This window comes from Carassius carassius, chromosome 21 (assembly GCF_963082965.1).
Source record: "Carassius carassius chromosome 21, fCarCar2.1, whole genome shotgun sequence".
Taxonomy (NCBI): domain Eukaryota; kingdom Metazoa; phylum Chordata; class Actinopteri; order Cypriniformes; family Cyprinidae; genus Carassius; species Carassius carassius.
In genome coordinates, this window is record NC_081775.1 from 18,847,694 (window position 1) to 18,873,976 (window position 26,283).

Sequence of the window (26,283 nt, forward strand, 5' to 3'; positions counted from 1 at the left end):
TCTGAATGATTGTCTTACAAAGTTACTGCCCCTCTACCATAGAACACAATAAATATGTACCCAAAATTAATAAATAATAATTAATAAATAAAGTGGGCTAAACTGCCATGTCCCCAAGTAAGCTTGCATAACTTCAGGCACAGATAAAAATCAAACAAATTCCAAAATTGTAATCATTGTTGTATTATTTATAATATTCCTCAACAAAATATATTTTTTGTTATTTAAACATTTGAATACTTAAAATCTTTAAAACGTTGTCCCCCTGAATTGAATGTCTCCGTTACTCTGATGGAAAGTCCCTCTGAACACGTCCCTTGGATGTTTTTCTAATAACATAACACTCAGGAAGTATAATACTTTTTGGTGGCAAACTATCTACAAGAAGCAGAGTAATTAACACTCCTTAATTCACTCCTTTTATTACCGTTTAAGAATAATTCACTGATGTGTTAAAGCATAACGTGTCCACCCTGTTATGCTTATTTATAGAGGAACTGCTTATTACGCACTAACTTGTTTTCATCATATGAATATGGCTGACTTTAGCATAAAATGTCCCTCATGTTACTGTTCACCCTGATACTGTTTTGTGGGGCAGCTGTGGCTTAATGGTTAGAGAGTCGGACTTGTAACCTGAAGGTTGCAGGTTTGAGACTCAGTGCAGTTTAAAATGGGGAGAGTGAGTGAACAGTGCTCTCTTCCATCCTCAGCTGAAGTGCCCTTGAGCAAGGTACTGAACTCCCAATTGCTCCCCGGGCACTGGAGCAAATAGCTGCCCACTGCTCTGGGTGTGTGTTTACGGTGTGTGTGTTCCCTATACTCACTGCTGTGTATGCACATGGATGGGTTAAATGCAGAGCACCAGTTCCGAGTATGGGTTGCCATACTTGGCAAATGTCTGTTTCTTTCACTACAGTAGCAGGATGGACATATTGTAACAGTCGATGTAAAATAGAGAAATGTTTACAGCGTGTATTAGTACTTATAATTAATGTATTATGCATTTAAATGAAAGAGTTGTTTAAATGGAATGCACGTATTTGTCAGGAAATGGCACTGTTGTCTGCTGCTGAAAAGCAGCAACGCAATAGGGCTGACCATGATGCAGTTCCTTAAAGAAGGCAGATATACCTTAATGAACAGAAAGAGAGGTGGAGAAAGGGAATAAAGGAAGGAAGAAAAAAGAAAGTGTTAGAACTCAGCTTGATTGATTAGATAGAAACTGTAATTAAATTATCTTGATTTTGCCATTACAGTGTGGTGTGTGTGTACTGGTTTTCTGTATATTATGCGGTCCAAATGTGCCCACAAGTATTGTAATAGCAGTCGATTTTGACCCTGTAGGGACATTTATTTGGTCCCTATGAGGAAAAAACAACAACATAAAAGCCTCACAGAATGAAGTGTTTTAAAATCTAAAATAACTGTGCGGGTAGGTTTAGGTGTAGGGTTAGGGTAAGATACAGTTAAGAGACTGAATAGAAAATAAAGTTTGTACAGTAGAAAAACCATTATGCCTATGGCATGAATCCATAACAATAGAAATACCAGTTTGAGAGTGTCGGTGTGTGCGCGAGGGAGCAAAATAATATGTTAATAATATTCTAGAATTTTAAATTGTAAAATACAATGCTAAAAAATTTTTGTTGCCTAATAAAAGGATAATATAACAAATGAGATCTTATAATAATAAGTATAAGAACAACTTACTGTAATGTGGTATAATTGACCTTATATCCTACATAAATTGTTATATACAGAACATGGATCTGTTGTAGTGATATTAAATTGCGACATGCAATAAAAAAATGCTTCTTTTAGTAGGCAGTATATTGACAAATACTGTTGTTCAGTGGTGTGATGTCCACCCTGTTATGTTATATATAATATATATATATATTAATAAAATAAGTTTAACAAATGCTATGCATATCTTTGTTGTATACTTGTAGGGAAAGAAATGTTAAAATTAAATCATTCAATTAATTAATCAATTAAATTGAACTTTATTTAAAAATGTAATTAAAATTTAAATTACAGCTTGTCTTAAAACCTTTTTCTAGATAATGCCTGATTATGAACACTTTGTTAAAATACATTTGAAGGGTAAAAAGACAGACATTTTAGTTCTTAGAAAATGTAAATATTACACTGTGCATTCAAGACACTTATTAAAGATGGGAATGTCCTGTAACAGGGACATTTCACACATTTGGCCCTTGCTTGTGTGAAGAATTTAATGAAAGATTACAGAATAATAATATCATGAGCTGGACCAATATATTTTTCTTATAGTGTAACAAGCTCTTTTTCAGATAAAATTACATCATGGAAATTTAAACATCTTTTGAAAGAAAGATATCAAGCTGAAATGGCACCAAATAGTAAGAATGACCCATAAAGTTTAGATTTTTTTTTTCTTTTATTTTAATTTGTATTATAATATAAATATTGACTTCAAATTTCATCTGATCTGTGTGTATGTGCTTGAACTAACTATGAACTAAATCCTTTATGAGACATCATCAAAAGGAAAAGTGGTTTATACAATACTGCATGTTGCGTTTATTATTTTTCTATAAAGATCAAATGTTTTCTTTAATGGCTGTGGGTTGCCTATTGTAACCATACTTATCCCGATGTATGAACAGTGTAAGTATTCTGTTTGAGATACCTCAAATTCTGTGCAAAAATAAAATGGCAAATGTGAGCTGTACTAATATATGACACCTCTAACATTCTGGAGGTGACATGTTAAAAAGTTGTGTGGTAGATAAATATATGTCACTTCAAATGCACTTGTACACTCCCATTCAAAATTTTGGGATCACTATGATTTTTTTTCTTGAAAGAACATACAAATATTACTGACCACAAAATTTTGATTGGTAGTGTAGTGCAAATACATCTTTAACGTGTGTGCACAAGAAAACACAAGAGTCTCTGTCTGGTTTAAAAACTTTCTCTCAGTAACTATTTCTGTACAACTGTTGAAAATTACAGCATCATGTTTTTCATCTTTTTTTTTCAGTTTTCAGTTTGTTTGTTTTTTCCTCAATGATCTAACTATCAACAGCCATTTCCAAGAAAGAAAAAAAAACATGAGAAGAAAGCAAGAGTGAGAAGCAATGGCGGCAGAAGTTATCGCAGGAGCAATGATGGGGGGAGAAAAGAGTTAGACTGTTTTGGTGGAGTGTTTTGTGTGTGTGTAAAGTCAGCTGACATGGGGATGTGAGAATGCAATGTTTGCATATGTGAATCCTTTGACATAATCATGGCATTCTCAAACCAAATCCACCAAATAAAGATTAGAAAGCAAAAAAGGGGCACTGATGAAGGGAAGAATGCTTTGAAGATGCTATAAATGTGAAAGACAGAAAGGAGATGGACAAAATGTTATAAGATTTAGAGTAGTTTTGACAAAAAAAAGTGGATGGGTATCTTTGGAGAGAATGGACCAAGACAGTGGAGAGAAGAGTGAGCTTCATGTGGATTTGATGGACAGATGTTTAGGTGTCGTGGAAATCCTTCAGCAGCGTCCGTCTCTTCTGCTCAGCAATGTGCATCTGATTCTCCAGATCCTATAGAGAGAGAGAAAGTGCGAGAAGAGAAAAAAAAATATGTTTTTTGTTCAGTTTTGGGGTTTTTTTAAACTCCAGTGTCCATGTTCACAACTTCCTCTTGATTTTGTTTCATCTCTCACCCCTCTATCATTAGCACTCGGCTCTCCTCTCTCATAACTGTCTGCTCTCTCAACTTTCCATGACAAGTTCTCGATCTCCGCCTCCAGCTGTGCTTGCTGATACTCAAACTACAGGGAATAAAAATGAAATTTATCCCATTACCAAAGACTGATCTCAAAGAGACATTTGACTTTCAATGAAAGATTCACATATTTAATGCAATAGCTTACCAATTTTTTGCGGGGTCCAGACTCCATGTAGTAGGCATAAGGATAAGTGTACTGCAGTGTGTAACGACACTATGGAGAGAGCAAACAGACAAAGTAAGCGTGTGGAAACACAGACCCTTATGCATCAACATTTGTGCCTGCAGAATATAGCTGAAAGATTAATCAAAATATAAAGAATTGCATTATGTCTTATGTCAATTATCAAATCGCAAAGGCAATGATTTAATTAAACAAATATATACTCTGATTGTTTCAGAGTGAAGCATGACACTGTCGTTTGACTTGAGTAGTGTTTTCAGTTTGTTTCACAGTAAATGCAGCTTTGAAATCACACAAACTCCATTTGAATCTGCTAAGTTTTGGTCAATTAACTTGCATTGGGGAATGCAACATGCACCAAATATTTTCCCAAACTTATAACAAAGTGCAGCCATGAAAAAAGAGGCTTTAAGATTGCCCTAAATTTTTCCACCAAAATAAAAGCTTGAGTGTTTAATGTTTGAAAATTAAAAAAATAAGACAGCCATAAATATTAGTACCAGAAGTTTATATAGTTTTACTTTAAAGTATTGCTTTTTTTATTTATTTTATTTCAAAGCCATATTGATATATAAATTACACATTTGTAAACTGTGTAGCCTTACACATAAGCAACCCTCAGGATATATATATATATATATATATATATATATATATATATATATATATATATATATATATAGTACAGACCCAAAAGTTTGGAAACACCTTCTCATTCAAAGAGTTTTCTTTATTTTCATGACTATGAAAATTGTAGAGTCACACTGAAGGCATCAAGGGCTATTTGACCAAGAAGGAGAGTGATGGGGTGCTGCGCCAGATGACCTGGCCTCCACAGTCACCGGACCTGAACCCAATCGAGATGATTTAGGGGTGAGCTGGACCGCAGACTGAAGGCAAAAGGGCCAACAAGTGCTAAGCATCTCTCGGGGAACTCCTTCAAGACTTTTGGAAGACCATTTCAGGTGACTACATCTAGAAGCTCATCAAGAGAATGCCAAGAGTGTGCAAAGCAGTAATCAAAGCCAAAGGTGGCTTTTTTGAAGAACCTAGAATATGACATATTTTCAGTTGTTTCACACTTTTTTGTTATGTATATAATTCCATATATAATTCCACATGTGTTAATTCATAGTTTTGATGCCTTCAGTGTGAATCTACAATTTTCATAGTCATGAAAATAAAGAAAACTCTTTGAATGAGAAGGTGTGTCCAAACTTTTGGTCTGTACTGTGTATATATATATATATATATATATATATATATATATATATATATATATATAAATAAAAATCAGAAAATTAATCCCAATTTTCCACTAATCATGCAAGCTCTACTGTGGATTGCAGCTGGATTCAGCCTGTACCTTGGCTAGTAGCTTGGCAGCATTCTGCAGGTACTGCCAGTCAATCCAGGTGCCCAGGTTATTCATAACTCGCTCCTGAATCTTCTCCTGGATCCGCTGGTATGTCTGTGCCTCCAGCTGCATGCTCTTATTGTGGTTCTCCCACTGGACACACACATAATGTACAGATTATGTATCAAACAATTACGTGTCAATGCTGTTTTTAACATGAAAACTGCAACTGCAAATTGATGCATTTCATAAGGCCGTGAAGAAATATAAAAATGTGTTTTATCAGCATAACAATTAAAGTCAACACCATGTTTTATGATGATATCTCTCAGGGGTAACATGTAAAGCATGAAAAGCAATGCGGCCTTAGTACTGAGCCTTGTGGTACTCCATACTGCACTTGTGATCGATATGATAACTCTTCATTCACTGCTGTGATGAAGGTCAGATAAGTATGATTTTAACCATGCCAATGCATTTCCACTAATGCTAACTGATAAACCCAATGAGATAATTCAGTTTCAAATCTAGTGAGTTGTATTTTCGCCATACAGGCAACATCCTAACTGAAAAAGAACACCATATAGGCAGCGACTAGACAACCACCATACAAATGGAATTTTTATTAATACTTTGTTGAATAAGTTAACTATAATGTTACTGCCTACTTTTTGGAACAACCTACTTCTCAGGATCACTACTAAGCTCACTCGGTTTATTGCTTTTTCCAAAAGAGATTTATTTATTATCAATTAATCATTTTTTCTCACCCTCTCAAAGTAGAACAGGTATTTTTTGAGGGCCTCTCTGGCCTGGGCCTGCTGGCTCTGATTCACAATGTCAGGGTTCTCTTTGTAACGACTGCACTCGTAGTACTCACTGCCATGAGTCTTCCAATCTCCCAGACACATCCAGCAGAAATCTACACACAGCCATAACAATGTCATTACAATTAAGAGGGATTTGATGTAATTTTTTAAACCAAAAACCACCGGGAAAAAACATACCATGTTTACACTTGGAACATTGCTGCAAAGAGAGAGAGAACAAAAATATATTCAGTTAAAACATGAATCTTGATTAATCTTTTTTTTTTTTTACTATTTTTAACATACACTATTGTTCAACTTTTTTTCTAGAAGAAATGAATACAAATAGGATGCATTACATTTACTCATTTAGCAGACACTTTTATTGCAATTGTAAATTGTTGTAAAACATTAAACTGATCAAAAGTGACAGTAAAGACATTTGTAATTGTACAAAGGATTTATATTTACAAATACATTTTTAAAACCTTCTATTCATCAAAGAACACTGGAAAAAATTATTATAATAGATTTCAGAAGAATATTAAGCAGCTTAACGGTTTTCAACATTAATAATAATAAAAAATGTTTCATAAGCACAAATCAGCATATCAGAATGATTTCTGAAGTATCATGTGACACTGAAGACTTGAGTAATGGCTGCTGAAGATTTAGCTTTGCTAGTACAGGATTTTTTTTTATTTTTTTTTTTCAGCTTTGGTGAGCATACAAGACATTTTAAAAAACACATAAAAAAAACTTCTTACTGGCCTCAAACTTTTGAACAGCAGTATAAATCTTGCGTTTCCCAAAAGCATCGAAGCATAAGTTGATTGTACAGTAAGGAAAATATTTATTTGATCCCCTGCTGATTTTGTAAGTCTGCCCACTTACAAAGAAATTAAGGAACTGTAATTTTGATCGTAGGTTTATTTTGATGGGTAGAGACAGAACACAGACCCAACAAATTGAGAAAAAAAAACATTTATATAAAGGTTAGTGATTGATTTGCATTTCAGTGAGTGAAATAAGTATTTGATTCCCTACCAACCAGCAAGAATTCTGGCTCCCACAGACTGGTTATGTGCCCATGTGGAACACAGATTAGTCCTGCCACTTTAACAAGTTACTCCTAATGTCAGCTCATTAGGTGTACAAGACAGCTGTCCACACAATCTGTATCTTCCATTCCAACCTCTGCCACCACCATGGGCTATCAAAGGATGTTAGAGACAAGATTGTAGAGCTGCACAAAGCTGGAATTGGCAACAAGACCATCAGCAAGAAGCTTGGTAAGAATAAGACAACTGTTGGTGTGATTATTAGTAAATGGAAGAAATACAAAATAACCATCAATTGGCCTCTGTCTGGAGCTCCGTGCAAGATCTTGCCTCATGGGGTAAGACTGATCATGAGAAAGGTGAGGGATCAGCCCAGAACTACACGGAAGGAGCTTGTTAATGATCTTAAGGCAGTTGGGACCACAGTCACCAAGCAAAACATAAGTAACACGCTACGCTGCAATGGACTGAACACAATGGACTTGCGCCCGCAAGGTCCCCCTGCTCAAGAAGGCACATGTACAGGCCCGTTTAAAAGTTTGCCAGTGAACATCTAAATGATTCAGAGAAGGCTTGGGAGAAAGTGCTGTGGTCAGATGAGACCAAAATTAAGCTTTTTTTGCTGTGTTTGGAGGGAGAGAAATGCTGACTATGAACCCAAGAACACCATCCCTACAGTCAAGCATGGAGTTGGAAACATTATGCTTTGGGGCTGTTTCGCGACTTGACTGCATTGAGGGGCAAATGGACAGGACCATGTACTGTAAACTCTTGAACGAGAACCTCCTTCCCTCAGCCAGAACACTGAAGATCGGTCATGGATAAGTCTTCAAGGATTACAATGACTCAAAACATACGGCCAACGCAACAAAGGAGAGGAGAAGTACATGAAGGTCATGGAGTGGCCTAGCCAGTCTCCAGACCTCAATCCTATAGAAAATGTACTTAAGATGTTCTTAAGCTTACGATGCTTTTGGGAAACGCAACCCTGAAGTTAACAAATAAGCTATTCAAGTAGTACTCTCACTCTGACATTTTGGGTAATAGATTAAGTGCCCATAAAAGTGTGATGAATGAAAAAGAATGTGCATACTACTCACCATGTGGTTGCACCCTCCATTCTTCTCAATGCAGATATTGCACTTAGGGCACTGTGGGTACAAAACATAACGATATTAATATCTTTACTATCAAATTAAATGTACACCTACGATATATATTTAATGGGACCATCTTAAATGTATCTGTGTGTGCGTCCTTACGTCTTTAGTGTGTGCACTGATGTAGTTGGCTGTCTCAGAGTCATCTGCACATTTGGTCAGCCATTTGCGGATGGTAGCACAATCTGTGGGTGCGTGGTACATCTGTCTGCACTTAAAACTGAAGACAGACAGACACAGTTAATCCAAACACATGTATCACACCATGAATTGAGTAGTGTGTGCAAGTGTAATTGTGTGTAATACCAGAAGACTTCTTCGCAGAGGCTGCATTGGACTCTACGAGCTCGAGGTTTCTGCACCTGTATAACTATTGGACAGTCGGCACCAGGACACAACTGCAGCTGGAAATGACTCTGGAGACACACAGATACATGAGCAGGTTAAGAGCAATCACAAAGATTTTTGTTCTAGAATGTGTCAAAACTGGAGAAGTACTGATATTAGAATTCTGCCAGATACCAATTTTAATGTTATGGCCAAAAAAACTATAAAAATATTTTATTAAACGAAATAAAAGAACTTAACATTTAATAAATACATTTATGATACAATTTAATAAATAAATCTAAAAATAATAAATGTTAAATTAAATGTTTTAAGTTATTTTAGGCAGCAAAAATATTATAATTTATTACACATTACTGTTTAAAAGTTTTGGTTGGGTAAAATTTGTAATATTTTGAAAGAGGCTTCTTATGCACATCAAGGTTGCATTTATTTAATCATAAATACAGTAAAACAGTAATAATGTGAAATATTATTAGCATTTTAAATAACTGCTTTCAATTTTAATACATTTTGAAATGTCATTTTAAGCTGAATCTTTCAGCAGCCATTAATTCAGTCTTAAGTGCCACATGATGAACATCATTTTAATATTTCTGTTTAGATTTTTTCACAAATAGAAAGCTGAGAACAGGATTAATCTGAAATAGTTGTTTTATGTAAGAACTGACCATTTTCGATCAACTTAATTTAACCCTTGCTCAATAAAAGTACTAATTTCTTTAGACCCAACAACTGAACCACTGTGTGTAATAATTCTATAATATAATAAAATAAATGTTTTATAAAAGTGTTAGTCATCGACAAAGTAATCTTAATATAATAACAGGTGTAATGAGCACTAATAGCTGTAATAATGGCAGATAACACCTATTGTTCATCCCTTGACAGACACATACCTCCACATAATCCCTGAAGAGGTAGCGTCTGTATTTGTCTTTCAGTTCCTCGCTGGGCAGCAGAGGAAGAACAAAATCATCTGGCATGCGAAGAGAGCAGTCCTGCGCCATGCAGGAGATCTCTACAGACAAACACAATCCACAGAGGAGATCAGATAACAAGCTCACTCTAATCAGCAACACACACTGTACTGCACACAGTCTTAATGCACTCAGTGTGTGTGTGTGTGTGCATGCACTCACCAACTCCCACGCCATCTTTGACAAGTACAGTGCAGTGCTGCTCCCAGCATGCCTTGCAGAAGGGGTGCTGACAGGGTAGAGAGAGGAGAGTGTCTCTCCGGACCAGCTGCAGACACACCCCACACTGCTGTGACGTCCCGGCCTGAAGACACACGCACATACATGTCAAGAGAAGGAAGTGCAGTAATGATCATTAACAGAATAATGAACGGTTGTCCCAGGCAAACAGGTTTTTCTCTTTCTCACAGCTATGTTGGTTTCATGCCTTTCAAAAGACTGTTCCACTTTGTCAAATAATAAAATAATTAAATCTGAATCAATATTTCAAGTCCATCATTGAGGTGGCAAATAGCTGTGTAAGATGCAGACTAAAGTATAGTCAGCTTGTAATTATCATAAAATAACCCCTTTATTGACTGTACACTGCATGTACACCATACTCTGTGCCATCTGCAATTTATCAAAGAACAGATTTCATGATGGGAACATTTTTAATTGCCTTGACGTTGGATTTTAAAGCTGAGAATTCAAGTTTTTAAGGGGGTTTTAATGAGAAAAAATAATAATAGAAAATATATAAATTAAATTTTACTTCAAATAACTATGTAAAAGACTAAAGGAAGGAACATTACAGGAACTCACAGTGAGAGATCGGCAGATGCTTGTGGGCTGAGCATGGGCTTCACATAGTAACTGAGAGGAATTGGACTTACACCTTCAAATACAGAAAAATATTAACAACATTGACAGAAGTAACATCAAGATTTTAGGTTAAACATTATATGAATGCAATGAATATTTTGTTTAAACTTTTTGCAGTTAATTTAAGAATCCCTGCAGTGATGGATAACATGCACACTAATGTTCAAAAGTTTGGAGTCAGTAAAATATTATGTTATTGTTTTTGAAAGAAATCTCTTATGCTCATAAAGGCTGCGTTTATTTGATCAAAATACAGTGAAAACAGTAATATTTTATAGTTAGATACAATATTAAAATAACCTTTTTCTCTGATATGATTTATTCCTGTAATAGCTAAGATGAATTTTCAGTAGCTTCATTACTCCAGTCTTCAGTGTCACATGATCCTTCAGAAATCATTCTAATATGCTGATTGCTGCACAAGAAAAATATTATCAATTATGAATTTTTTTTTTTTTTTTTGAGGATATTCTTATACTTTCAGTATTTTTTGATGAACAAAGTTGAAAAGAATAGAATTTATTTGTAACAAATCTTTTGCAACCTTATAACTCTTTGCTGTCACTTTTGATCATCTTTATGCGTCCTAGCTGAATGAAAGCATTATTTCTTAAATAATAATAAATAAAAACTCTTACTGACCCCAAACATTTGAACAGTAGTCTCTCAGATTTCATGAGTTATTACTCAAGAATTACAAAAACATATTTTTTAAATCATTTTAAAAGGACGTATAGCATATCACACCACTGAAACTATTTAACATTTCACGGTAACTACCCATAAAAATGTACGGATTTTGTTTGTGTGTGCTGTGCTGTATTTAATTACCTTTCGAGTATTTGTGACACTTGCCAGTGAAAATGTACAAGGACCAGTTTGGCTACAGCTGGTGACACCTGAGGGAGAAAAAACATCTCTCTGTTTTTACAGACTAAACTCCATGAACAATTGGTAGTTTGGAAAGATATACAAATAAACAGCTAAATATTGTCAGCCAATAATAAATCTGCTAAACGTTGTCACTCATTCGGTCCCTCACCTTTAGGGCACTAGCTACATTGTTGACTTGTTCAGTTAGTACCCTCTGACTCTCCCTGTACGTCAAGCAATTGAACTGGTATTCTTCTGGGTCAAACGGTTCTTCTATCGCCACATCATCATCAATTCCATCATAATAATCAGGGATGTCACCCTCTCCGGCGTCTTCGTCATCTTCGAATTCCTCATTACTGTCTGAGGCTTGGCTACTCATATCCACAGACATAGCCCTCTGGGCCCGACGGTTCCCTGACTGACAGTTGCTCTCCACCAATCAGCAGCTACTGAGCTGCTCCTCTCCGCCCCCAACTGGTCCGAGAATCCCAGGGGGCCCTGTGGCTTTTAGCAGCACCGAAAAAAGCAGAAGAAATCACACTCCCCGTCACTCATGAGGAACCGGGGCAAGGGATGAGCTCAGACAGAGAAAAAAATACTGAAAGAGAAAGAAAAACACATTAGTTGGTATCAGTCCTTCAAACGTTGTCAGATTGTGTATTTCATTATTTTAAAGGATATTTAGCCTAAAAGCTTATTCTCAAAATTAGTTATGTTGACAAATATAAATTGTCTATACATTTCTTTACAAAGCTACAATTCTTATTTTCTATTTTAAAAATGGACCATCATGAAGGAATTTATTTTGAGAGGATGACTCTACCTTTCCTACTAATTACAAAGCTCTTTAATAAATATATGAATATACACAAAATATTGATTTGAGTTGAATTTATTACAATATGTGAGAAGAAAGACTACTGTATTTGGAACTTGTGAAGAGTCTCTGATTGGTGGAGATTCTTCATGTAGATTTTCATCAGGAATTCTATTGTTAGATATGATTATTAACAATATATATATTTAAATAATGCGGTCAGACGGCTTCAACAAAACAATTAATTTACAGCCTCATGGCAGGTCTTGTCTTTAATTAAATTTAAATGATAAATTATTGTTCAAAATTCATTCTCTCTTGAAGAAACATAATGGGATTTTATTTCAGGTCTGTTGTACTCTATAATAATAAGTGGGTAGCGGTTTTCAAACTCTTTAGTTTATTTCCAGACGGATCATACACCTGGTGAAAGCGGCCTTGCTAGTGTACATTAGTGTAACGTTACTTCAGTGACACTCGCTGAGCTTGACCCACTGATCGAGGAGCTGCACCAGTCCAGTATTTACAGATCAACACACCTTGAAAAACTCTCTAAAGGTTGTACGTCTTGTAGATGTTTGTCTCGGTTTTACCAGCGGCCAATTATCTCTTTGAGCGAAAGACAATCATAACCTCACATGCAGAGCGGCTTAGCGTTCCGTTTTAACGGATTAACGTTACAAGGTGTACTGACAGTCCAACCGGACAGCAGGAGCAGATGAGGCCCCGTGACAAAGATCAGAGCCCCTGCTGATGTGATGACAGTCACCGATTCAATCGAATAAACAATCGGTGCAACCGTCCCGTCCGGTTCGGACCCCCACAGTCATGGGACGACCTGAAGGTCCAACGCGTTCGCGCACCGTCTATCCCTAGCATTCCAGCAGGGCTATAAAAAGAGCACGACTTAGAGTGCCGTGCATAATGTCACGCTCAGTTGGGTCACGGATCATGGTTTAAGTGCGTAGGGGTTGATCGAGGACTGCAGACTCATGGTACTGACAGTGCTGGTTCTGCTTTGTTTACTCCATGTGAATCGGGCCGCAGGAGCTGTTGCTCCTCTCTAGATCAGCAGCACATATGTACAGCAGCGCGATCGATGCACAGAGTCCCTCTCTCCCGCTTTATCCCTCTTTCACTTCGCATATCCCGCAGTTTAAAGTGCACATAGTCCAACTAAACTTGTTTGAGTGAATGCAAGGTCGTTTGGTGTCGCTTTAAGGGCTTTATTTGCAATCATTCGCCAGCGCGAACTCCAGCTCGGGGATTCGTATGTAAACAAGGCCGTTTTGGTTCGCTCGCCAAAGCCGCTGCTCTGATCGTTCAAAGCCCCCCGTCGCACCCAACATACTGACATTACTCACCTCCCGGACCGACACAGGTCACCACTCGACGCTGGCTGAAGAGAGATATTGGGACAAAGATCCAAGCAGTTCGCTTAGATGAGTCTCAGCAGAGCTGAAGATCGGAAGTACGGGGGGATTCTAGATCGGCGTCACTTCCGTGTCCGAGCGCGAGGCTGGTTTCAGCATAGACAGTAAAAGCTCCGTTAGTGAGGAGGAGCCCCACAAACACACACACAATCAATTATACTCAAAACTGACATACATACTCGTACGCTCGTGCAAATGTAGGTCAACAAAACAAAGGCAAACAAACAAAAGCGCAAGTTCATGGTCTAAAAACCTTTATCGAATAAAGATAAAAACAAAAACGGAATATAAAGTAATAATTAAAATGTGTTATTTTGTGTATTTCAGACAGTGGTTAAGAAAAATAACTTTTTGCACATATGTATATAAAGTCAAAGTGCCTTTTGGATGTACACTACACACATATTTGAACATGGAGATTCTTTGCTATGATGGAATTAAAGGCTATAAGCTTTATAATATACAAAAAAGGTATTTGGCCTTCAATATGACCTGCTCAAAGACTGAATTCAATAAAGTACTCTTTCTGTAATATCTTGGTCAGAAAAAGTAAAAGTAGCATGTCTGCTACAAATAATTTACTCAAACTTCCTGTTTCAATAGGAAATGTAAATGCAGGAAATGAACTATTTGGGTATTTAATGCTTTGCAAGCATTTTTTCCCCTTTTTTTTAATGGATGTTTTAGATCTTCTGTCAGTGATTCAAAATCCAATCATCAATTGCTGGATAGATCCCCAACCAGCCCATTAGACCCTGATGTACATCACGATTTGGATGAGAAGATCTATCATTCTTTCTCTTTCATTGCACCTTTAATATTACTCACTAAAGTTGCATGAAACTTCAAGACCACTTAAAAATCATAAATGATGAGCTGCTGTTTTCCAATTAATTGCCAAAAGTACTTTTCTGTGACTGACCAGAACTCTAGGTGCCACTTAGAAAGAGTGAAAGACTTTCTGGAACTCATAGTTCAGACACAAAAACTCCAGCAAACCAGTTGTTTATTTTCATGTTTTTTTTTCAATAGCATGTTCTATAAAAAATATGTATTTTGATACAAAAACAAATGTACAGTCTGAAAACATAAATGCTTGATATTTTCAAAATTCCCTGCACATGGATCTATTGGAGTTATAAAATGTTGGGTACAGTGATGTAGATCTAAGAGATACACAGACAATACATGCTTATAAATGCAAAAAAATTACATTTAAAAGGAGGATAAAGAATGTGAAATAATAAAGGGCCGATTTAGTCAAACTTTTTCAAAAGGGAAGAGATGTTTCTGCTCTCCACGTTTCTCTCGTTTAGTTACACGCCTTACAATCTTTTCCTCTTGTTCCTCTTGCCTGTTCTGCGGCCATGAACTAGTCAGAGAGAGTGGAGCTGTCTGAGCCCCGCCCTCTTCCTCCTCATCTGAGGACAGGCCTTCTTTTTCTTGCTTAAGCCCCGCCCCTGATGCCAGCCCCTGCTGCCCATAGCGACGCTTCAGCCTCTCTTTTATCAACAGGCCTTTGACCAGTAGTGTCCAGTTAGCCACCACGCGCTTCTCACGTTTCTGTTAAAAGATTCAACCATAATATTTACAAAACGCAAATTGTTCACTCTAAAATCAAAAGTACTATTTTCTAGACAAAATATTTCTTCAGTGTTAGGTAAAGTTGACACATTTTTGTAAAAATAGAGTTTTTCAGATGGTGATGCTGTTGTGAAAAACAACATTATTTACAAAGAAAGAACTTCAAAAAATCCACACACCTCTTGTTCTTTCTTTTGCTGGATATCTTGCTCATTTTCCCAAGCTTCTTTCAGTATTTCTTGGTGTTCTTCACAGACGATATAGCCATCGTTACTGAAATATATTGAGCCAATTAAATTACAGAACACACCTTCAAACATTTATATGCACACTATTTATGCACATTATACTCTTGTTTTATTTACCATGTATAAAATCAATGGAACAAGCACTGGTCATTTCTTACAGAATGAGAAACACTGAGGGGCCGTTTACAAGACAACATTTTCAGCCAAAAACGGGAAACTTTTTTATGTGTTTTGACTGTTCGTTTACAAGACAACAGCGTCTGGGGGACTGAAAACGCATATTTTTGAAAACTGGTTTCAAAGTGCAAGTTTTTGAAAACGGCACCGTTATTGTTTCCATGTAAACACCCAATATGGGTATATTTGAAAACAGTGACGTCGTGCGCATACGTAGTACGTGTCTACTTTAAAAGCAAGCGCAAACAAACATACACAACAACAGCAGAGTACATGGGTACTGTTGTTGCTGCTCAAGAGTTTGCTATTGCTTCTTCAGCAAACTGTGGATTTACTTCAATTACACAACACATAATCGTCACTTCCCTACAGGAACCGTTTATTAACAAGGTGACAGCACCAACTACTGGCGTGGCATATTTAATACAGCGTTTTTGGCCATTTTCATCAGTTTTCGCTGATATGTGTAAACGCAAATCGTTTTGAAAACGTTGTTGTGTATACGTGAAACTTTCAGTTTTTGACTCTATCGTTGTGTAAATGTAGCCTGAATATGAAACTGCTGTGGAACGTGACGGTCATGGCTGGACAAAATGTCTATGTGGAAAAAGATAGCTTTCATCGTATTCCACCAGGTTAGGACATATTAGCACCAACACTTGAAGGTACTCAAACTTACACTGCGTGTGCAAATCCACAATGGTAGTCAAAACCCGTCACTGCTGTAGCACAGTCTATGTTCAGTTTTCGAGCCACTCTGTGCAGATTTGGCAAACGCAGGTGAACACATCCTACTGGTAACATGCATGACTTAAACATGTACACGTTCCCGAACTCATTACGTGGTATCTGAAACATACAAACACATATAAATTCAGATCAGCACTCCAGGAAATATGCAAATAAGTTTATTAACTTTAACTAACTTTTTGAAAAGAATTTGAACTCACTTTGCCATCAACTGCGATCGGAGGCTGGTACTCTTCAGTTTGCCAGACTCCAAAAAGAGGCAGATCTTTGACATCTTTCTGCTCGGACATCATCCTGGCTTTACGAGAACGGTTGGAAAAACCAAGCACCATCTGACAGACATTAACTTAAAAAAATCAGCTTTGAAAAAAAACGTCATATCATTTATTGGAAAAAGGTCAAATACACATGAAAAAAACATGTTAAATCGTGACCAGAACAGACCTTGTATGGCTCCTCTCCCAGTCGAACGGTTCTTGCTTCCTTCAGCCAGGTATCTCTAGAATGAAGTGTGTGCACACAGTCTCTGAAAATAAATCATAACATCATAAACACAAATGGCCTGCATTTGTATTTGTTCAAACATCTCAGATTTGAGGATTGTTTTTTACTGTATTGGAATTTTTTTTTTTGTAATTTAAATAATGCTGAAATGTAATTAAATATAAATATTGGATAAAACTAACTTTAAAAAAACTAAAATGAAAATCAGAAATGTTGCCTTGGCAACTAACTCAATTTAATAAGTTTAAACTTAAGTGCTAAAATACTACAAAAGTTACCAAAAAAAAACCAGACAAAACTAAATAAAAAATTTAAACAAACTCAAAATATATAATGTTCAATAAAAATAAAATAAAATTCAAAATATTGATAAATAATATGGTAGTACATAAATAATACTAAAATAACACTGACCTAGATAATCTTTATAAATACTATAAAAGTTATGTGTTAAATGTAACCTTTAGCAAATCCCAAACTCAATATCAATACAGTACTCAATATTGTGATGCCTAAATTCACTTAAATCATTTAAAATGTTTTAGTTTTAGATTCGAATGTTTTATTTTTAATTACTTTAGACGAAATGGAATAGAGTTTAATATCAGCCATTTACTGTTTTTTGATCATAACATGAAAATAATTAGTGATTTATCTGCAATAATATATTTTTCAATTCAAACACTATTTGTAAAGCAGATGTACATAGGAATATTCATCCATCTTTAATGCTGTGATGCCATATACCGTATTTTTCTGACTATAAGTCGCACCCGAGTATAAGTCGCATCAGTCCAAAAATACGTCATGACGAGGAAAAAAACATATATAAGTCGCATTTATTTAGACTCAAGAACCAAGAGAAAACATTACCGTCTACAGCCGCGAGAGGGCGCTATATGCTGCTCAGTGTAGACTACAGGAGCACTGTGCAGCATCTCTTGCTGTAAACGGTAATGTTTTCTTTTAGTTCATTTCTCTTGGATCATGTCAAATTAATTTTGATAAATAAGTCGCACCTGACTATAAGTCGCAGCGTCTTATAGTCCGGAAAATACAGTATTCACTTGTAGCATAAACTATAAAGAGTTTACCGTGAATAGACTGGCTCTCCTCTGCAGTACCCCAGGACAGCGGCTGTAGAGGGGTAGATGGCCTCGTATTTTAGCAGGTGCCTCTTTAGTGCGTACAGTGGATGGTTCTTGTATTCTGAGACGGATGTCGGCAAGGGCTTGTCCAATAACTTTGCCTGCATCTGTGGATCAGGAGCACAGGTGAGACATGCACGTCACGTGTGATGTAGATAGATTAATGTTTACACTATCATTCAAAAGTTTAGGGTCAGTAGGTTGACGAAAATTTCTTATGGTTACCAAGGCTGCATTTAATTGATTTATTTAAAAAAATTAATTAAAGTAAAAATAGTAATACTGTGAAATATATTTACAATTTAAAATAACTGTTTTCATTTTCAATATGTTTAAAAATGTCATTTATTCCTGTGAGGGCAAAGCTGAATTTTACTGAAACATACTGATTTGGTGCTCGAAACATTTCTTAATAACACATAAAAATCAATGCTAAAAACAGTCATGCGGGTTACAAATTCTGTGATTACTTTGATATACTGTTTAGGATTCTTTGATGCATAAAAAGCCAAATAAATATATTTTTGTGACATGGACAATGTCTTTTGTTTTCCACTTTTGATCAAATATGTTTAATATGTCCTTACTGAATTTAAATATTATTTCTGACTCCAAACTTATGAACAGAAGTGTATCACACATACCTCCTGATCCTCCTTCTGTCCTCTTTCAGCATCTGGAGACTTGTAGAGCTCCATAGTCTCCTCCCACCATTCTGAGTCGACCCGTCTTCGGCGTGATGATGTCAGCCACGTGGGGTCATACCTGCTGCTAAGATCTTTCAGGTACCCTTCGTCATCAACGGCCACCACGTAAGTGATTGGCTGAGTGGCCTGATGGGAGCAGAGCTGCGGCTGGCCAACACCTTGATCCACATCAACACACACCCACTTCCCTGTACTTTCCAGATAAACCTCCAACCACTCATCCGCTCCTTTCTCCTCCTTTCTTTTACATCGTTGTTTCTTCACCGGTTTCTCTTCCTCTTCTTCATCCTCTTCACTTTCCTCCTCTTGTTTGACCTCGCTCGACCTCCGAGGAGTCCGACCTTTTCCTTTCACCTTTGACTTTCTGCATACTTTCATAGCCCCGTCAGAGTCTTCACTGTCGTCCTCATTGGTTAGTTGAAAGTCTTCCTCACTCTGCTTCTCCTCCTCCTCGCTGCTGACTTCTTTGTATGACACTTTTGAAGCTACACTTCTTCTTCGGCTGTTTTTGGGTTTCTGTCCCCCTGCAGCCTCTTTCTCTTCTCCTTCCGCTTTCATTTTCTTTCTCTTTCCACCTCTTCCCTCTTTTACTGCAGCATTATGGGCTGGTGATGGGCGTTTGGTTCCAGGAGATATCTTGGGCTTCTCAGACTGATCTTTTTCTGGAGAGCTCTTGGTAGGTGTGGTCTTGTTCTAAAAACAATAAACATGCACAATCCATCAAAAATACAAAGCAAGAATTGGTACAAAAGAAAAAGTAATATAATAATAATCCAAAGTCACCTTGCAAGCAGGTGGTGGCTTCAGAGGAAGGGGTTGCAGTGACAGCACCAATCGACAGAAGAGTCGCAGTGACCGCAACACCATTAGGAACAGCTACAGGAAGTGACATCACAGATCAAAACCAAACTTGAAAAACATTACACTTCCATTCAAAAGTTTGGTGTCAGTTAGATTTTATTTAAAGAAATAGTTTTATTCAGCAAAGGAGCATTAGATTGTTTAAAAATGACTGTTTCTTTTGAGTCCTGAAAAAAACTACATCTTGAAATATATGAGTCAACATTTGAAGTAGATCAAAAGCTTTCATCAAAGTTGTCCTAAAACTAAAATGTGTTCTTGTCTTGATTAACTTTATTGATCCATTTCAAATTTTGACTACTGTAACAATAAAGTGTAACAATATTTCATGTTATATATATATGCAGCCTGTCAAAGTAAGTGAGATCTCCCTCACATAGGTCATCTCCTCATGGTCCCTTGCTGATAAACAGCCAATTCGCCTTTCCAGCACCGCGCTCAACTCCACCCCCTTCTCATCAGGTAAGGCAGGGTTTAATGTGAATGTCATTTGAAACCTGGCCAAGGTCACGCCACAAAAAATTATTAGTTTACACACAGTAAAGAGATTATCAATAAACCATTTGCATATAGCACAGGAATACTTGATTGAATAGTTGACTTTTGAGACATTTTTATGGTTTGTAAATTGCACACCTCATGATACTCACCCTCATGTGGTTCCAAACCTGTATGATGCTTTTTTTTCTCTTTGGAACACAAAAGAATATATTTTGAAAAACGTTGGTAATCAAACAACAGTGAAGCCCAGTGACTTCCATTTCATTGACATATAACGAGACATTTCTCATAATATCTTCTTTTATATTCCACAGAAGAAAAATATCATACACTTTTGGAACATTATGAGGATAAGTTAATATTGACAGAATGTTTATTTTTGGGTGGAAGATCTCTTTAACAGATCAAGTGGAATAGATTTAAGAAGACAAATCAGGCGTACCATTTGAGAAGCCCCTCCAGGAAGCCACTGTTTATGCGTTTTGTGGCAACTGAGGTAAAGTGGGCAGGCAGTATTGACAAAACAATAGCCAACAGGTCAGGCTCACAGCACAGTCTGCTTCGGAATAAACCGCCTGCCAACAAGCAGAGAAGGTGGACCTGTTTGACAGAGTAAATAAGAAATCAAACACCAGTACAATACAAGCAATAAAATATGACCAAAAAACTAAGATTGAAGAATATTACATATTATTGCAATAAACACAGATAGAATATATTTTTAGATATTGTTATACTATATTTTTTAAATGTTTGGGATCAAGACCTTTTTATAGAAAATAATCATTTTATTAAGAAAAATCGGTATTTCCAAAAAAAAAAAAAAAAAGTCTTTACATGACGAAAAATCCATTTAAATAAATGCTGTTCTTTGGGTCTTTCTATTAATCAAAGAATACTGAAAACATATCACAGTTTTCACAAAAATATCAAAAGAGCACAGTTGTTTTTAACAAAATAATAAGGAATGCCTATGAGTAATGATTTCTGAAGGATCATGTGACACTGAAGACTGGAGTAATGGCTGCTGGAAATTCACAGGAGTTAATTATATTTTATAATTTGTAAAAAAAAGTTATTTGTATATATTTCAATTAAAAACTTGGTGAGCATAAAATACTTCTGAAAACTTTTACAGACCCCAAATCTTTGAATATTAGTATGAATATATTTAGTTGATTTAGCTGGAGATAAAAACTACAACAGAAACCCACACACACACACACACACACACACGCACGCACACACCCTCGCACGCACACACGCACACACGCACGCACGCACGCACGCACGCACGCACACACGCACACACGCACATACCTTGTGGGTATCCACCAGCAGTTCCTTGTTAAATCGTTTCATCATTCGACGAAGGTAGGTTTCAAACTCTGCTTTCCTTTTCTCCCTGGAAACAGTTGTCATGGTGTTATGATTTTCCTTCTTATCTGTCTGACCATCACCGCTCCTCTCATGAATGCGACTGCAACTATCTTGTGGGCATTTACCACATTAAAGAATTTCATCACTTGGCAATCTGCCCCTCGTTAAACTCTCGATCACAAACACTCACTTCCTCTGCCTCTTGCGAACCATGTCTGGAGTCTCGATCTCAATCTCCACAGGTTTTGACACCACTGCTAGTTCAGTTGAGTCCACAGGACCCAGCGGTTCTGTCATTTCTGAGAAAACACACCGTTCAAACCAGTCACACCGTCAGTGTAAAAGACATGCAAGCAAAGTGGACAGTTACTCACTTACAATCTAAACACATGTCTGATTACTAATGATTCACAAAAACACTATGTACCTTCCACTTCCTCCCAGTCGTCCTCATCCTCACTCTCTTCCTCGTCTTCTTTGACTTGTTTTGATGGTGATGAGTGTTCACTGAGTATGGGGCTCATCTCCTCAGCATGGTCACTCATTTCCCCTGGCTCTTCAGTTTTCACTTCACTGTCCTGGAAGTATTTGCTTGTTGTCTCATCAGAGGAATCTCTGATCTTTCTGGATGCACGAGATGCCACCCTGGAGTTTTTGCGGTTGTTTTTGTCCACCATACTTTTTTCTGAAACAAACAAACAGGTCATGGATCACAGCATAATAAAGACGTACTACAGTGCAGACAGCAGATCATTTACTTATGTAGAATAATTACTCTTTCATTATTATTATTATTGTGTTTTTTTTCAATTGACAGTTTTCAACAGTATGAAATAAATCTCTATATAGTTTTGTGGAAAATGAAAATAATCTGTTTAAATACAATATTTAGTAAAAAACATTAAAGTATTATATATATACACATAATATTTTTCTAATTTGTATCTGTGTTAAAGACTAAACCATAAAACTAAACCATAAGACAATACATTTACTTGAAATAATATAAACATTGACTGGAATAAAACAAATTATATATATTTATTTATCTCTCCTGGCTAGTTGCACGGCAATATTTCTCAGTTTAATTAAGTTTAACTTGATGTATAACTAAAACTGAAAAAATAACTAAAAAATATACTAAAACTGAAATTAAAATAAAAACTACATATATTTTTGTTTAAGACTACTAGCCACTACAGCTACTTAAAGACACAACAAAATTCCTAAATCTGATACAAAATGTGTCTAAAATTACAATGAAAATGGATGTTTAAAATTAAAAACCTGATTCAAAATATTAAGAAAAACTGAAATTGTCTATTATTAATTGTCTAATATACACACACACCCACATATATACACACACACACACACACATATATATATATATATATATATATATATATATAAATATATAGGAAAGGGTATGTCACAACAGGAAGAACATTTTTGGGGGTCAGAGTACTCAAATCTACCCTAAAGTGCCCAAATCACACATCTGATCCCAAATATGTACGCTGGACACGCCCCCACACACTCATCAATCATACATTGATGACACATTCATTGAACTGGAGAGGGGCTGTTTTTATTTAAGTGCACCAGTTAAGAACAAGCTACACAAGAGAACTCAAGCGAGAGTGTCTGCACACCTGCAAACTGCAGCTGTCTGCATCCACTGCGCTACATCTGAACTATAACAGTTCATTCATTTAACATTAACTGTTCAACTGCAAAGCTGCATTTTAACTCAGCGACTAGTTTTGACTCTAGGTTTGATCATCAACCAGACGAAGTTCATTTTTTGCAGCACAGATACCTTTAGTTTTTCGTGTTTTGGATGCTGGTCTGTTCTTTGCAATCTGCTTCAGTTTCTTTGTGTCGGTTTTCTGCTGTGTCTCTTTTCTCTTTGCCATTCTGCTGCTGTTGAGAGATCGCGGATAGTTTCCGGATAAATCAACTCTGGTGTATTCGGAGAAACGGAGAGACCTGCGTTACACGTTAACTTATGTAATGTAACCTAAATACCCCTGTTACCCAACACAATCACTTCCCACCTTTCATAACACCGATAAGAGTGCACTTTGCCTGCAGGAGATCAGAGCATACGTCATATCCGCCTGAGTTGACTGGGTAATGTGATGATTTAAACGCTAGGAGGCGTTCTTGCACAAGCTTCTTTTGCTGTTAGCAAGGTGATAATCATCATATATATTATATTATATTATATTATATTATATTATATTATATTATATTATATTATATTATATTATATTATATTATATTATATTATATTATATTATATTAGATTAGATATTTAGGTTGATAATGATTACCTAGGTCTGACTACACCAATAATTCAGCTAAATATGATAATTGTTTATTAATGTAATCAGGATTAGCTTGAACTAATATTTGGGTAATAGTAATTATCATTTATATTTAAACACGTAGGTGTGTATAAGTTGATAATAATAACTGTCATGCAAAACAACTCATCATGTAGCCTACTGTAATGTGAAAACTAATAACCTGTATTTAATGCTAATTTTAATTTAAAAAATGTTGTTGCAGTACAGTAATAAGAATGTATCACTTAGAGAATGTAAATTACAAGTAAATTTTGAAGTAAAACATTTGGACACATTGGAGTAGACATTTCGCACTGTGATAAAGGTTTTTTTTTTTTAACACAAACCTATGTTAAATTGATCAATAAATGAACACACATAGACAACTGTAAAGTTATTCTTTTATTACTTGACAGTTTCCCATTAAGTTTAAGATCTGAGGCGTGATGAACACATGAGGAGACACAGGGAATCAGTGTGGGCTATTTTAAAAATATACATATGATCACATTAATGATGTGTTGTGATCGGCCTACTTGTAATCTATAGCACAGTAAAGAAGTGATAATATAAAACTGTGTTTATTTATATTCAAAACTGATGCAGTTTGAATTATATAGGACATTAACCTCATTCAGTCAAGTTCATTAACATTTGGGCTTGTGTTTAGGTGTGTGTGTAAAACAGCTGTTTTAGCGTCATTTGGCAGCAGATGTCCAGCCAGTGTGTGTGTGTGTGCGCGCGAGTGTGAGACTTCAGAGAACCGTCTGTGGACTTGAACGGCAGAGCAGAATCAGATATTCTCCCAGCAGCCAGACAGACTCAATGGGCATCTGTGCCCAGACCGATGCCAGGACAGGTGTATGTGTGCCACATGATTGGCATATGAAGAAAGCTGTTGGCAGTCTCCATGAAGACACAGTCTCCCAGCCCTGCATGGCTTCCATCCCTATATGAGTCCTGAGCACTCTCAGATAGGAATAAAAAGCCATACGGGGCAAAGAGCAACGAGCGACATCTCTTTCAAGCATTTACACACAATAACACAGCCTAATCTTTTTTTTCCTTAACACAGAAAACGCAATTCCTCAGTTTTATGGTGTGGCGCGACCTCTAGTGGACGTGTACAGTATTACAAGTCTGCCGTGCTCTTCTATCGCAATGCAATAGTCGTCACCACTACCGATGTGACCATTACAGGACAATCTTTCCGATACAACAGCGACAAAAATAACGTCACATCCCCAAACTTAAAAAAAATAGCGCTAGATTTCCACTGTGGCAATTAAATGTCCACGCCAAAGTGTGAAAGATACCACCGTTTTGTGAATTAAATATTTAACATTTTCGTTAATGTAGCCAAACCGATGCATTTTGAGGTTAATGGCAATAGTCGATACATTTATAATACAGATCCCCGGCACATGCACCTGTTGTACAGCCATTGCGATGTCTGAGAGTAAAAGGGGAAATGCTGGCGAGTCTTTTCTTTCCAACATAAAAACGCGCAACAGGAGGACCGGGCTACAAACCGACAAACCACTATGCATAGAAAAAAACTTGTAAAATAGATCACATACAAGGTAAACGGTATAAAAGGAAAAATATAAAGCGCGATGAAGGTCGAGCTGTGTTCTTCGGCTGACGTGCGGGTCGGTGCGTAAAAACTAGCAGCGCGAGTCGTCACCGTGTCATACATGGCATTAGAATGACCAACGCATGATGATGAAACGACTGGAAACGTCCGTGTGACATTCCTGCAACACTTCTGTTCACTACACACTGGCGGGCTACTATGGCAAGCTGAATTAACATTTATTTCATGATACTGAACTGTCTCATAGGGATAGTTACTATAGGATAACTAAAAAAAAATACCTACTATATAAGGAGTAGTTAAAACTAGTAAAAGTGGATCCGTACCACCATCAAATTTAAGTAGTTTGAAAATACAGCTGCTATCTGAAACACAAATCCTAATAGGTTGTACATACAAAAATGGTGTAATTTGTTACCAATGACAATGGAATACAACATGTCACTCGGAACTGTGACGAATACAAAAATAATTACTAGAGACTAGTGAAATAGATTATAATCAGTAGCCTATAGGAATACTATGTTACAGCAGAACCTATGAAAATAATAATGATTAATAAGGCAGTAGGCTACTCTCCATTTAATTCATTCCTAGAAAAAAAAATTAGCAATATAATAATACATACTAATTGCTTCAAATTCTAATTTTGTTAAATTTGTTTAATGTTAAATTTGCGTGCCATACTTGTACCTGCTTTTCTGTTTTAACAGTTTCACGTAGCCTCATTTTTCTCGAGTTTGCCCTGTAAGAGATAAGTGAGTCAGACAGAGATAGACAGAGGAGCCCTTGATCGATAATATCAGTGACCG

General features: G+C 36.5%; 2 protein-coding genes across 2 annotated transcripts; both read right to left on the reverse strand.

The window, feature by feature from the left end:
- Nucleotides 1-2,544: 2,544 nt before the first annotated feature.
- On the reverse strand, nt 2,545-13,740 carry arih2 (ariadne homolog 2 (Drosophila)). The gene is made up of 15 exons (XM_059503600.1): nt 13,592-13,740; nt 11,577-12,008; nt 11,366-11,433; nt 10,475-10,547; nt 9,833-9,974; nt 9,590-9,711; nt 8,649-8,758; nt 8,445-8,562; nt 8,283-8,333; nt 6,320-6,341; nt 6,083-6,234; nt 5,322-5,465; nt 3,917-3,985; nt 3,707-3,814; nt 2,545-3,584 (listed from the first exon to the last, which is right to left on the reverse strand). The coding sequence occupies exons 2-15, from the start codon at nt 11,799-11,801 to the stop codon at nt 3,513-3,515; spliced, it is 1,476 nt and encodes a 491-aa protein (XP_059359583.1). The 5' UTR covers nt 11,802-12,008; nt 13,592-13,740; the 3' UTR covers nt 2,545-3,512.
- A 909-nt stretch (nt 13,741-14,649) lies between these two features.
- Nucleotides 14,650-23,620, reverse strand: xpc (xeroderma pigmentosum, complementation group C). The gene is made up of 14 exons (XM_059503601.1): nt 23,343-23,620; nt 21,948-22,205; nt 21,711-21,819; nt 21,461-21,545; nt 20,583-20,740; nt 20,016-20,136; nt 19,562-19,654; nt 18,716-19,471; nt 18,018-18,178; nt 16,864-16,945; nt 16,620-16,751; nt 16,349-16,518; nt 15,424-15,517; nt 14,650-15,223 (listed from the first exon to the last, which is right to left on the reverse strand). Exons 1-14 carry the CDS (start codon nt 23,437-23,439, stop codon nt 14,921-14,923), a joined length of 2,619 nt encoding a protein of 872 aa, XP_059359584.1. The 5' UTR covers nt 23,440-23,620; the 3' UTR covers nt 14,650-14,920.
- Nucleotides 23,621-26,283: the final 2,663 nt, after the last annotated feature.